This window comes from Antennarius striatus, chromosome 5, assembly GCF_040054535.1.
Source record: "Antennarius striatus isolate MH-2024 chromosome 5, ASM4005453v1, whole genome shotgun sequence".
Lineage (NCBI taxonomy): Eukaryota > Metazoa > Chordata > Actinopteri > Lophiiformes > Antennariidae > Antennarius > Antennarius striatus.
In genome coordinates, this window is record NC_090780.1 from 2,208,342 (window position 1) to 2,220,559 (window position 12,218).

The 12,218-nt window shown below is 43.8% G+C and overlaps 1 protein-coding gene across 3 annotated transcripts in view; it reads left to right on the forward strand.

Moving 5' to 3' along the window:
• cbfa2t2 (CBFA2/RUNX1 partner transcriptional co-repressor 2) overlaps positions 1-12,218 on the forward strand; it is a 37,233-nt gene that overhangs the window by 15,873 nt on the left and 9,142 nt on the right. For 2 of the 3 annotated variants that reach the window (XM_068316222.1, XM_068316220.1), the window contains exons 2-4: positions 11,251-11,415; positions 11,578-11,819; positions 11,914-12,003. In XM_068316222.1, the coding sequence (XP_068172323.1) occupies positions 11,251-11,415; positions 11,578-11,819; positions 11,914-12,003 (497 nt within the window). Of the gene's footprint in view, positions 1-277; positions 693-11,250; positions 11,416-11,577; positions 11,820-11,913; positions 12,004-12,218 lie in introns of those variants that run through there. The other variant, XM_068316223.1, reaches the window with a different exon arrangement.

Sequence of the window (12,218 nt, forward strand, 5' to 3'; positions counted from 1 at the left end):
CACACTCTTGTTTAGCCTTTAGGTGCCAAAGCAATTAGTTATGTTAATTGCAGGGACCTTAGCCGGTGAATGCAGGTTTGAATAGAGCCAGTCAGCAAAGCGGATGATTGGCCAGGATCCAGTGAGGGAGGGAGGGAGGGGTGGGTGGGTCCAGGGGGGTGTGACGTTGCTGAAGCACCCGGCCCTTGAAAACAGAGGAGAGGACAGTGTGTGGGAAAACAGGGGAGGAGCTAGAGCCAAGAGAGAGAGAAGAGAGGGTGGGAGGCTCACAGCCGGGGAGAGCAAGCATGAGGTAGGATGTGCATCTGATGAGAGGAAGGGAAAGTTAAAGGAAATAAAGAGAAGAGCACGATCAGTCGGTAGTAGTGAGTAGGGGGAGCTTTGCACGAGGGGCAGGCAGTAAAATCGTGGACAGAGATAGTGTGTGTGGCTGAGGGTTGAGCCGGACTGCTCGGGTATCTGCCTCCATCTGGGCGCCATCTGTGTCTCTGGCTCTGGCCTTCACCCCACCGGAGCTCCACATATGTGGGAATGCAAACACATGCCTGACATATGAAGGTGTGGAGTCATAGAAAGGGACACAAAAAAAGGAGAGGATAAGGAGATCAAGACACCCCCCCCTCCTCTCCCCTGCCTCTGCAGCTGACCTTACCCCCAAACGGACCTGAAGAGTGGACTCTACTAGAGTGGAGGTAGGAGAGAAGATCGGCTTCATCTGTCAGTAGGTTCACAGCGAGGAAGGATCATTCTCTGAGTGTGTGTGTGTGTGTGTGTGTGTGTGTGTGTGTGTGTGTGTGTGTGTGTGCTCATTTCTAATTGCTAGAACTGCTCTTTACTGTACAGATGGCGTCCCATCATGTTTTCTTTATCTCTTAGTCTCTTCATCCTCGTCCACCGAGGAAGGAGGGAAAGACGAAACTGTTGATGTCACAGATAAAATACAGAGTATTTAGGGGAACCATGCAGTCAGTGTTACTGAGATATCTAGTTTTTGGTTGTATAACATCTCAAAAGAAGTTTCCGCTTTCCATTTTTATGCTTCTCTCACTCCCCATAGCCCATACATCATCAACCCGTATATACTGTGGTAACTGTCAAGAGTTTGGCGTCATATGGTGACTTCAGCACCAATGGTCCTGTTTTTATTGGATGCTTGCAGCGTTAAAACATCTGAGGTTTTCTCGTCTTATATAGGGAAAAAAAAGTTTTTTCTTTATTGAAAATAGCGGATACCGAAGCCAAAACATGGAGCCTTCTGTTGTTCTTTTATTTTTCGACTTCCTCCTGATCCCACCATCTGCTTCCATGCAGCCTGGAATGATTATTATGTGTTGGAACCAGACAGACAGGCTCTTTTTTTTTTTTTTTTTTTTTCTTCTCCAAAATAAGTAATACTGCATATAAACATCAAAAACTGCTTCCTCAACCGGATAAATAAAACCAGCTATGTGATTGGCTCCATGTGTGAAAAGGGCATATTTCTCGCTCAGCTGTCATTTTACTCAGATTGGAATCAGTTTTTTTTTTCCACATGGCAAGTAGACCAGAAGAAAATTTGCAAAAGTTGCGCATCTGCTGTATGGTATCCCAGACATATGGGTGGGGGGGGGGAGAGGGACTGCTGTGTCCCTCATGCTGTGCCTGGATGTTCTACAGCAATGATATCAGTGGGAATGTAGATCCCAACTGTGCACATGTCACATAGTTGTCACATGGATGTATATATTTATATAAATCCATCTTTGGACACCCTTTCATGATAAAAACACATTTTTCTTTCTACAGTATCTCGAAGGAGAAAATGTGTTTTTGCATAGGGGGGGTGGGAGGTGTGTTAGGCAAGAGAAAAGGCAGGGATACCTGGCTAGTGTCACACCAGGCCAGACCAGTCCATCAGGGGGAGATAGGAGAGACTAACTGTCTGCTGCACAGTCTCAAACCACAGACACCCCCCCCCCATCTGGTCCGCTGGACACTGTCACGCTCCTGACAGCAGCCGCTGTTCTGCATCCGTGTGCACACGAGTGTGTGTGTGTGTGTGTGTGTTTGTGCTTGAATATCAAGGATGTCTCAGTTTGTTTTATATTCAGAAATGTTGCATTTCATTTTTTGTGTCCCTGATTTCTGTTTCTGATGGGGTACTTGATAAACAAATGCCTGGTTGAGTCTTGGGAGGTGTGTGCATGTGTGCACCAGGTGTCCTGCAGACATCGCGTCTGCTAAAGTACAAACTTACCCTCCGAAGGTTGTTTTTTTTCCCCCCAAGTTTGTCGACTAAAAAGTTTAGCAATAAATGCAGAAACAGATGACCCCCCCTCGCCTCACTGTGCTATTATCTGAAGAATTCAGCCAAAGAATACCCCCTTTTTTCTTTTTTCCAACACACACACTGAAAAGAGCAGCTGCCTCAAGAGTTTTGACGCAGGAAGTGCTCTATTAGTTCCAGTGACGAGGGCTGTGATATCTGGCCCCAGGGGTTCAATGAGAGGTTGTGTGTGTGCTCAATTATGTGTTTGTGTGTGTGTGTGTGTGTGTGTGTGTGTGTGTGTGTGTGTGTGTGTGTGTGTGTGTGGACATGAAAGGGTTGGATCATTTACTCAACAGAAACGACTCAGTAGTGTTCTGAAAGATTGTTTCATCACGAGGAGCGTCTCCTGACTCTGGAACAGGCCGTGTGCGCACATGCACGTCTGTCAGCGAGCGTCTAACTACCTGCACACACACACCCCCCCCTCCCCTGAACCTCTTTTACTTTGACCCCACTGACAATTCCTGGCAGTCCCTCTCCTCATGCTAAGTGCATGAATTAGGGGGTTTAAACTGACCCCTTCGTCGGCTTGAGAGATGTTCGGTGACCCAAAGACCAGATCTTCATTTACTGCCAAGTGTGGTCTGACAGGGAGGTGTCAGCACTCGCTTTAAAAGCCTGTAAAATGACTTCAGCTGAAGACTTCAACCATATCAATGGAAGCTTATGAATTATGAATGAAGACTAAGTGCCGATCCAAAGTGATGAAATGAAAGAGACCAAATAATCGGGATGGAAATCATCATCTGTCGTACTGTATATAATTGTTAGGGACTTTTCTAACAGGTGTAAAATATGTGAATATCAAAACGTTAAACGTTGGGTTTAAACGCCACAGCAACCATTCATCAAATGACAATAATAACAGCAGAATAACAACAAAAAATAATTTCATCAAAAAATGATTACTAACTGTATGTACTATCATGTAATTTAGTTGCCCAGCAGACCAACACTAGAAGTCATCTGTGCTCAGCAGCATTAGCTGCTCATCATTTATGTGTAAAATGACAGTTTTTGTATTCTTAATACAGTATTTTTTTTGCATTATCAGATTCACTGGACTATAACGCACACCATCTATAAATTCCCTATTTCAAAACTTTTTCATATATAAGGCACTGGATTACAAAGTGCATCTGATTATAAGGTGCACCTTTAATGAATGGTATATTTAAAAAACCCAAAACGTTTTCATACATAAGGCGCACTGGATTCTGAGGCGCACTTTTGGTTTTTGAGAAAATTAAAGGCTTTTCGTTGCGCCTTATAGTGTGGAAAACTTAATCAGAGGAGCACAGATCAACAGAAGGTATATTTGTAATCGGTTACATTTCTGTACATTAACATCATTATTTCCTTTTTATTTCTTTGCCTCTTTCATAGTTTTTGGAAATTGCAGATAAAAATAGAAATACCGCCGACACTAAAAACTTACGCACGTTGACGCTTCGACAGCATCGTATCTTCATGATCATCATTGAAAACTTTAAAGATTTGAACCATTCATATGCTAAAAATGCGGTTGTGGTTATACGTAGCGCTCAGACTCCGTCCAATTCTCGCCTCACCTCTGCAGCTAACTGGTTTTCCTCATTGTTTTGAGCACAGCTGGCCTCTTTGTTTTACTTATCTGTCTCACTCAGTGACTGTTAATCTCTAGTCCTTTATTCTGCTGGGCTAAGCTTACCCACAACTCTGTTTATGCTGTGTGTAGACCATACCTACTGCTCAGTGTTGATTCACAGCATTCCTACAACCTGAAGGCAACAGATTAGTCATCTGTGTTCCTCTGGAAAGAGGATTTATTTGTTTTACTGCAATACAGTAAGTGGAATTGTAATTTTACAGATTATAATCTGTGATGTGACGTGTGCTTGGCATGCTTCATAACTGCCTGGTTAGAAAAAACAATGAGTTTTCCTTCTCAGCCTCAAAAACTGGATGGATAATCTTCAAACCATGTGTGTACATCTATTAACCTGTATATTTATTGTTAGGAAACGTTGACCTACCGGTTTATTTATTCTCTCTGGATAAATGTCAGAGAAATATCTAAAGGTCTGGGTCAAGAAAGGCAGTGAAAATGTTGTCAGCGTGGCCCGTGGTGATAGGAACATCTGGTTGGACCTGAGCCGGGGCCATCTGGCTGTTAAAGCCTCTGAAACACGGTCTGAAACAGGCCTTAATGTTTACTCTGTTTTGTCATGTCAAGAGCTCATATTTTGTTTTATGGACTTCTGTGGCTCACAAATTCAGAGATTGTGTCTGTCATATGGAACCCATGAAGCGCAGCGATTTGCCAGGCTGCGGGTTTAAGCTGATTGTCTGGGTTTCTAACGTGAAGGAGCCGGTTAGTCTTCGTGCTCCAGACAGGCACCATGACGTCCGTCTTCACTGGGCGTCAGGGGACTTCTACAAGTGATCTGAAGGAGGTGGGCATGAATGCTAAAGCTGGTTGTTTTCCACTTGGCGCTATTTGGTTTGAAGAATTGTCAGGCTAGTAATGATTGATGGGTGAGCTAACCAATTAGTTACAGAGAGGTGAGAAGTGTTGTAACCAGATAGGCGGATAATCTGCCGTTCTTAGAGAGGGAGGTTTGGTGTGAGGGCGTGTACGTGTCACATGCACGCATGTGTGTGAGTGTGTGTGTGAGTGTGTACGTGAGTGTGTGTCACAACATTTGTGGTCTGAGGTCATAGTTGACGGGCTTGAACTGGGCTTGTTAAGTCACAGTTGTGCAGACCGTTTCACAGGTGTGTGTTTGAGTGTGTGTGTGTGTGTGTGTGTGTGTGTGTGTGTGTGTGTGTGTGTGTGTGTGTGTGTGTAAACAATGAATCAGTCATATTCAATGTAAAGGTGCAGCGAATGGTAGGATGGAGCTGTGGTGTTGTGACAGAGTGTAGCACGCCGCGGTCAACCTGAAGACTTAAAAGGCAGCTAGTCGAAGCTGCGAACACACACTAAGTGTTTATAAAGTGTCGTAGCATCTGTTATGTAGCACCACATGGTTTTTAGGTTTTATGTTTTAGGTTCCACATCACATGGTATACAGTAACCCCTCACGCATTGGCGCATCAACACGTGCAGCTTCACCTCATTTTTACTAGGTCGTCATGTGATACCGTCCGCGCATTCTATTGGCTGACGGCATCAGGAAGTGTGCTGTGTTCCGTGAGTCTCGGACTTCAATGAGACACGAAAGAGTTTTAAACAGTCTATCAGAGTGTTTTAAAGGTAATACAAGGAGGTACCCTCCTGTAATGGAACACAACCTATAGAAAGCTTCTAGATAGACCCATCCTTCACTTCTTTATTGCTACTTCATAATTTGTACAGGTGTCACCTTAAAGCAGTCCCTGTAGATCCAGTCTTGGGGTTAAAAGTCGTTCCCATCTCAATATGGCGTCAGTCTTGTAACACACTTCGGGCCATCCGAGACTTAGTTGGACTGTTTGTGTTAAATCCCCTCCAGTGTGTTCTCTCTCAGGTCTGACCTCATGCACACGTCAACATTGTTCGCTTTTGCGTTCCAACCTCCTGCCAGAACTCCTTTCCCTCGTTCCCCCGTTTCCAGCAACACGTCACTTCACCTCTTTTACTGCTCATTCTTGGTTTTTATGGACGATGTCTGTCTGCGATGCCGTCCTTTTCTTTGTCTTGCTCTGCCACTAACTACATTTCCATTCCTGGGTTCTTTTTTTTCTCCTCACTACAGGATTAGACCAGTGCTATTATAATTATCTCACTGAGTGACGGAGATTGTGAGGACTTCTCTCACCATTGGAAGTTCACTTCAGGAGCACATCTGTGCCACTTGTCCAGTCCTTCACCCACAACCCTCCCTTTTTCTCCCTCTAGAGACGTCCTTCATTCCCCCCCCCCACATCTTTCTCTCTCTTTCCCCCCTCACTTTCAGCCTTGTCATTTCCCCATATCTCCCTCCCCTGGCAGAGCGAGGAGTGCTGTTGACATTGGGTGTTGTCCAAATATGTAGTCTACACTGGAAGGTGGTAATGAGAGCCAAGAAAAACAGCCTGGCTCCGAGTTTGACAACGAGACTCGTCTCTCGGATGAAACCAAATGAAAACAGTATTTTCTATCCCTGTTATTCCCCCCTCCCATCCTCCACCCCAACCCCGACCGTCTCCAGCCCCTAATACGCAGACTAATTTGTATTTTCCTTTTGATGCTTGTTTAACCCTTGTGCAGCATCGATGAAGCATCGATGAAGACCTATAAATTAAGAAAGTCTAAGTTTTTTTAAATGACACATATGATCATAAATGTGTAATATAAAATTTATTGTACTTAAATATCTTGTGAATCAGTATATTACCAACTGTGACTGCTTATGTGGAAGTGAGGTAACCGTTTTTGGGGCAACAGCTGGTAGCATGTCAGTCCCAAGAGGGCAATAAAATAAATTCAATTAATTAAAGTGAGCAGAAAGGGGCACACATCTCCTGATTTTAAAAACTTCTGACCCCACAAATGCACTGAACCCCCCCCCCCCCCAAAAAAAAAATTATATATATATATATATATATATATATATATATATATATATATATATATATATATATATATATATATCTCCTTGAACTGATCTCGGAGCTGTGAAGTTATAACAGCAGTAGTCTCAGCAACTGAAAGATCACACACACCGTCCAGTGATCTGTGTGTGTGTGTGTGTGTGTGTGTGTGTGTGTGTGTAGGGCAGGAGGGAGTGCAGAATAGAGGAACAGATGTGTGCTGTATTGTGGTGGTGTGCATGGACGGACGGGGACCAGGTGCAGCCTTTGTCTCCCCCAGCATTTAAGTCCACTCGCTTGCATTCAGCTGTCTCGTGCCTCCCCTCCTTCCTCATCTCCTTGGAGGGAATGCAGAAGTGTGTGTGTGTGTGTGTGTGTGTGTGTGTGTGTGTGTGTGTGTGTGTTTGAATGCTTGCGTGTGTTGTGTGGAGGAGGGGGCAGCCTTGGCTTAGTAGCACCCCCCTTCCCCCCCAGGTGACTGTTGGAAGTCCCAGCTGCCCATCTTTTGGCCGATTAGATCCATATGGTACAGGATGAAGATGACGAGGAGGAGAGAAGAGTGCCCATCAGTTGCATGGGTGCCAAACAGAGGCTGTTAACTTGTTTTTTCTTTCTTTTTTTTTACTGAAGGGAACAAATCTTTGCTTTTCCCTTCTTCTAGCAACACTTCACCATCACTCACCATTCAATAAACTACCTCACGTTTTATTATAATAATTTATTCAACCAGTCATTCTTAGATATCAGTCCAAATCGTAATGAATCCTAGATGTTAGATGTTAGAGGAAGGTTAGCTGTGTCATCATCATCATCATCATCATCATCATCATGACAGGAGGAGTTGTCAAAAGATGCTGATGCAACAGTTTTCGTTATCAACCATCCGAAGCGTGTTAACATGAGGAAAAGCTTAAACTCAACCAACCTTTACCTTTTTAGGGTAAAACTGTTGCTGGCCCCCGTACTGAACTTGGTTTCCCTCCTTTTAAAAATCAAATATTTTTATCTTCAAATTAAAAACCAAAAATGTTTAAAACCTTCCCAGTAATCAATGCTTTGATTGTGCAGCACGTCTATTCGTGTGTCCGAGGGCATCGGCGCCACTTCTCGTTGTCCTGGCGATGCTCCTGATCTCATTGGTCTTTTTTTTGCTCACTGATAAATTTGCCAGGCCTGCTTTGCATCTTCTCACACCTCATCTACAATCACCAGAGAGAACAGCATTGTGGGATGATCACTCTGACAATCCTACATCACACACTTACTCACACATGCAACAATATTATTTTTTTTCCTTTTGGAGTGAAACCACTTACTGAATATTCTGCCTTTATCCATTTATCACCTCCAGCGGTATTTATCCAGCGCATTTATCAGTCAAAGATTAGCCGTCCTCAGTTATTGTTCTCTTCGCTTTATTTTTTTTTGTTATTTCCAATGTCATTTAATGAATTTAATGAATGAATTCAGTCACAGCGGTGGTCTCAGTGGGTTCTGTTTTTTTCTGAGCCTCTTTCTGAATCATCACCTGCAGAGGCAATTAAAGCCGATTGAATGTTTTAATGCAGGCGAGTGTCACCTGAGGCTGAACAAACAAGGAACACCTGGCTAGCAACAAACAAGCCCATCCCATCACCACCGTCGCCCATGGATGCACATTGCGTTTCCATCCTTGCGATGCAAAAGTGTTGTTAAAAAAAACAAAAAAAACAAACAAACAAAAAAAAAAAACGAAGAAAGAAACAAAAAATACATTAAAAAATGCGTAATTTACAGGATGAAAAATCTTAACATGCACATCATCTCAGGTAAGAAAGGCTAGTAGAAACAACTGCGGCACAGATTGGTATTAGCAGAATTAATATTTATAGTATTTTCCGCACTATAAGGCGCACCTTCAACGAATTACCTATTTTAAAACCTATTTCATATATAAGGCACACTGGATTATAAATTTCTGAGAAAATTAAAGGCTTTTAGGTGCCCCTTATAGTGCGGAAAATACTGTAATTTAATTTTTTTTTCAAAAAGCACTTTCAAAAAATGTAGATGAAGCCCTCTGCTCACTATTAATATATTCAGTACGCGTTTGCCCGCTGACATCACGGGTTACGTCAAGGTGTTGTTTGTGCATCCTGACATTTCCAGGTAATCCTGCTGTTCCGTGTCGAGGAGCGTTATGTACCTTTGTTCCATTACAGGATTGACGACAGGTGGCGGTTTGACCAGACAAACATCCTCTGAGTCAGTTTTCACCTGAGTTAACATCAGACCACTTTATACACTCTGTGTGTGTGTGTGTGTTGTGTGTGTTGTGTGTGTGTGCAGTGACATTCACCTCCCTTGTGAGTTCTGTGACTATATATAGTGGACTCAGGTGCTCACTAGCCAGATGAAGTCATTCAGCTATGTATCCTGTCTAATTGACAAGCAGAGGCTATTCTCTGGGGGCTGTCAGCACTGCTTGCTCGCACACCTGATGTCCCCCCATTTACCTCCAACGTGGCGATCGACGCGCCGCGTCTCCTTAAGATTTTGCTAGAGCTGCAGCTGCATCCCACAATTCAACAGGGCGTGTAAAATGTCCTTGCGTCTGTTTTGCGCGTATGTTTTCTGCGTCAGTCAAACACAAAGGGGCCGATAAGGAAGCTTCATGAGGATGACAGTCAATTTGGACACAAAAGCAGCGCTCACTGCCAGTGGAGAGTGTGTGATGTGCCACTAATGTGTGAATGCATTCACAAAACTACCATCACTGAATGCCCTGAAGCTCTTGTGTACATATGAAGTTGTTTACATGGTAACGGTGTTGACACCATATGTCCCGTTGATTCTGTTATGGAGATGTCAGTCTAATTTCCTGACCATACGGCTGGGGTGTGTGTGTGTGTAGCTTTTGAAACTGATGTGTGTGTGTACGCTCCAGGCTGCGTCCCTACAGAGCTCTGGCAGATCGTGTTTGTAGCCGGTAAGACAATCCAAGATATCTGGTTAGACCCCCCCCCCATGTCGGCGAACAGGTGGAGTGATGGCAGGCAGGGATGGAGCAATGCGTAGAGAGAACGAGAAAACATGAAGGTATCACGCGCTGACAGAACTTTGAATGCTGAATAAATGAGTTGCAGACATGAGGCGTGAGTTGCGTCAGACCAGATCTGATTTTATTCTCTCTAGTGAAGACAAAATGCAGCTGAGAGTTGCTGACAAAACAAAATAAAACTTCCTGTAACTTCCTGTAAAATTTCTGCATTTTCACAGCATTAAAAACACCTTTTTATTACAGTACTTTTTTATATATATATATATATAAGGCGCACCTGATCATAAGATTATATAAGGCGCACTTTCGGTTTTTGAGAAAATTAAAGGCTTTTGGGTGCGCCTTATAGTGCAGAAAATATAAATATAAATACATAATATAAATATATAATACTATAAATAAATATATATATGAATAATAAAAATAATAAAATAATAATAATAATAATAAATATATAATATAAATATAAAATAGATGGATACTTTATTAATCCCGGAGGAAATTGCACAAATAATTGTATTCAGTAAGTTTAATGCCTATATTTGGTTATTTTGGGATCCCCACTGACAGCTTAAAACGTCCACTTTAACCCTTTATAAACTGGGACCCCGTCACACAAGGCCATGCAGAGTTCATAGCTGTGAAATAATATAAAGAACACCATTGAAAGCAAAAGACCTAAAAACCACGGATCCTCATTAAAAAAAAAAAGCTGCTCTCCGCTGACCCTTGACCTTTGGACCACGCTTGTCTATTAAAGGTTTATTCTCAAAGAGTTAAAAAAGTCTGATCCACTCTAAATGGAGACGGGAACCGGCCTGAATTCATGGATCTCCAGGAGACAAAGACGCCGTCTGATCTCACGCCCCCCGCCCCCACCCTAACGCCACCACACGCCCCCCTCTCTCTCCCCATACCCCTGATCTGGTGGTCTTATTCAGACGCAGTAGCATATTGAAAAAATGGCATTTAACATTCAAAAGCTTTGGCGATCTTGTTAGTAAAGCGTGAAATAACCTGGTCCTTTTCTTCTGTCTGCCCCCCCCCCACACCAACCCGACCCACCCCGACTGAAGAGCTGAATGAGGGGGCATTTTTCTCTCACACAAAAGGCTTCTTCAGCATTTCTTCTGTTATTGATCTGAATGGTTGGGAGTTGGGCCTAAACTTTAGACATCTGGCTCTTTGATAAGAGGATGGGGGGGGGGCAGAGTGTTATGTGATGTGGGTTGGGGGGGGGGGGGGTTTGTTGCCTGAAGTTTCTAAAAGTGAAATTAGACTTTTAGTGCTGATATGGTTGCAGTAACTTTTTATTTTTGGGGTCGTTTGATTTAACCCCCCCCCCACCTTCACTTCCTGTCTGCAGACAGTAGAGAGAAGAAGAGCCCTGCCATGCCCGGTTCTCCTGTGGATGCTAAGACTCATTCCAGATCAGCCCCCAGCAGCAACAGCAGCAGCAGCTCCGCCATGCCACCCCTGCCTTCCGTCAACTCCAGCGGCCCCCGCCCAGCCTCCTTCTCCACCACAGCGCGTAAGGGGGTCACCATTTGGGTTCTTTCATCCTGACAGGAGCAAGCCTTAAATGTTACTTCTCGCGTCACCGTCCTCTTGACACGATATTAACATTTTATTTTAAATCACACTTTCATTTGGCGACCCAAGTCTTAACCTCTCGCCCCCCCTTCCCCCCCAGTGACCAATGGGAATCACCATTCCCCGCCGACCCTGAACGCGGTGCCGTCTCCGCCGCAGCGCTACAGCAACGGACCGTCCTCTTCCTCTTCCTCGTCGCTGTCCAATCAGCAGCTGCCGGCCACCTGCGGGGCGCGCCAGCTGAGCAAGCTGAAGCGTTTCCTCACCACGCTGCAACAGTTCGGCAACGACATCTCACCCGAGATCGGAGACAGCGTCCGGAGCCTCGTCCTGGCCCTGGTTGTAAGTTCTTCAGTATTAAGAAGTCTTATTTCTAAGGTTATTATTTGTTTCTAAATTATTGTTTTCTTGAACTTTGCTTTTTCCCATCTCCCAGAATTCAACAGTTACAATCGAAGAGTTCCACTCACGGCTTCAGGAGGCCACCAACTTCCCCTTACGGCCCTTTGTTATTCCCTTTCTCAAGGTAAATACATTTTCAGGATGACTTCTTCTTTTCCTCCTGATGCTATTTTCCATGCTATCACTGTCGCTCCTGTTATTAATCACAAGAATGAAGTGACAACAGGAGCTCCTGCAGTAGGATCTGAATAATGTTGCATTACAGCTGATAAATCATGATGGATCTAAATGCATCGCGTTAAATCATTTCAAAGATGCGATGCCGTATTCAATATTTTT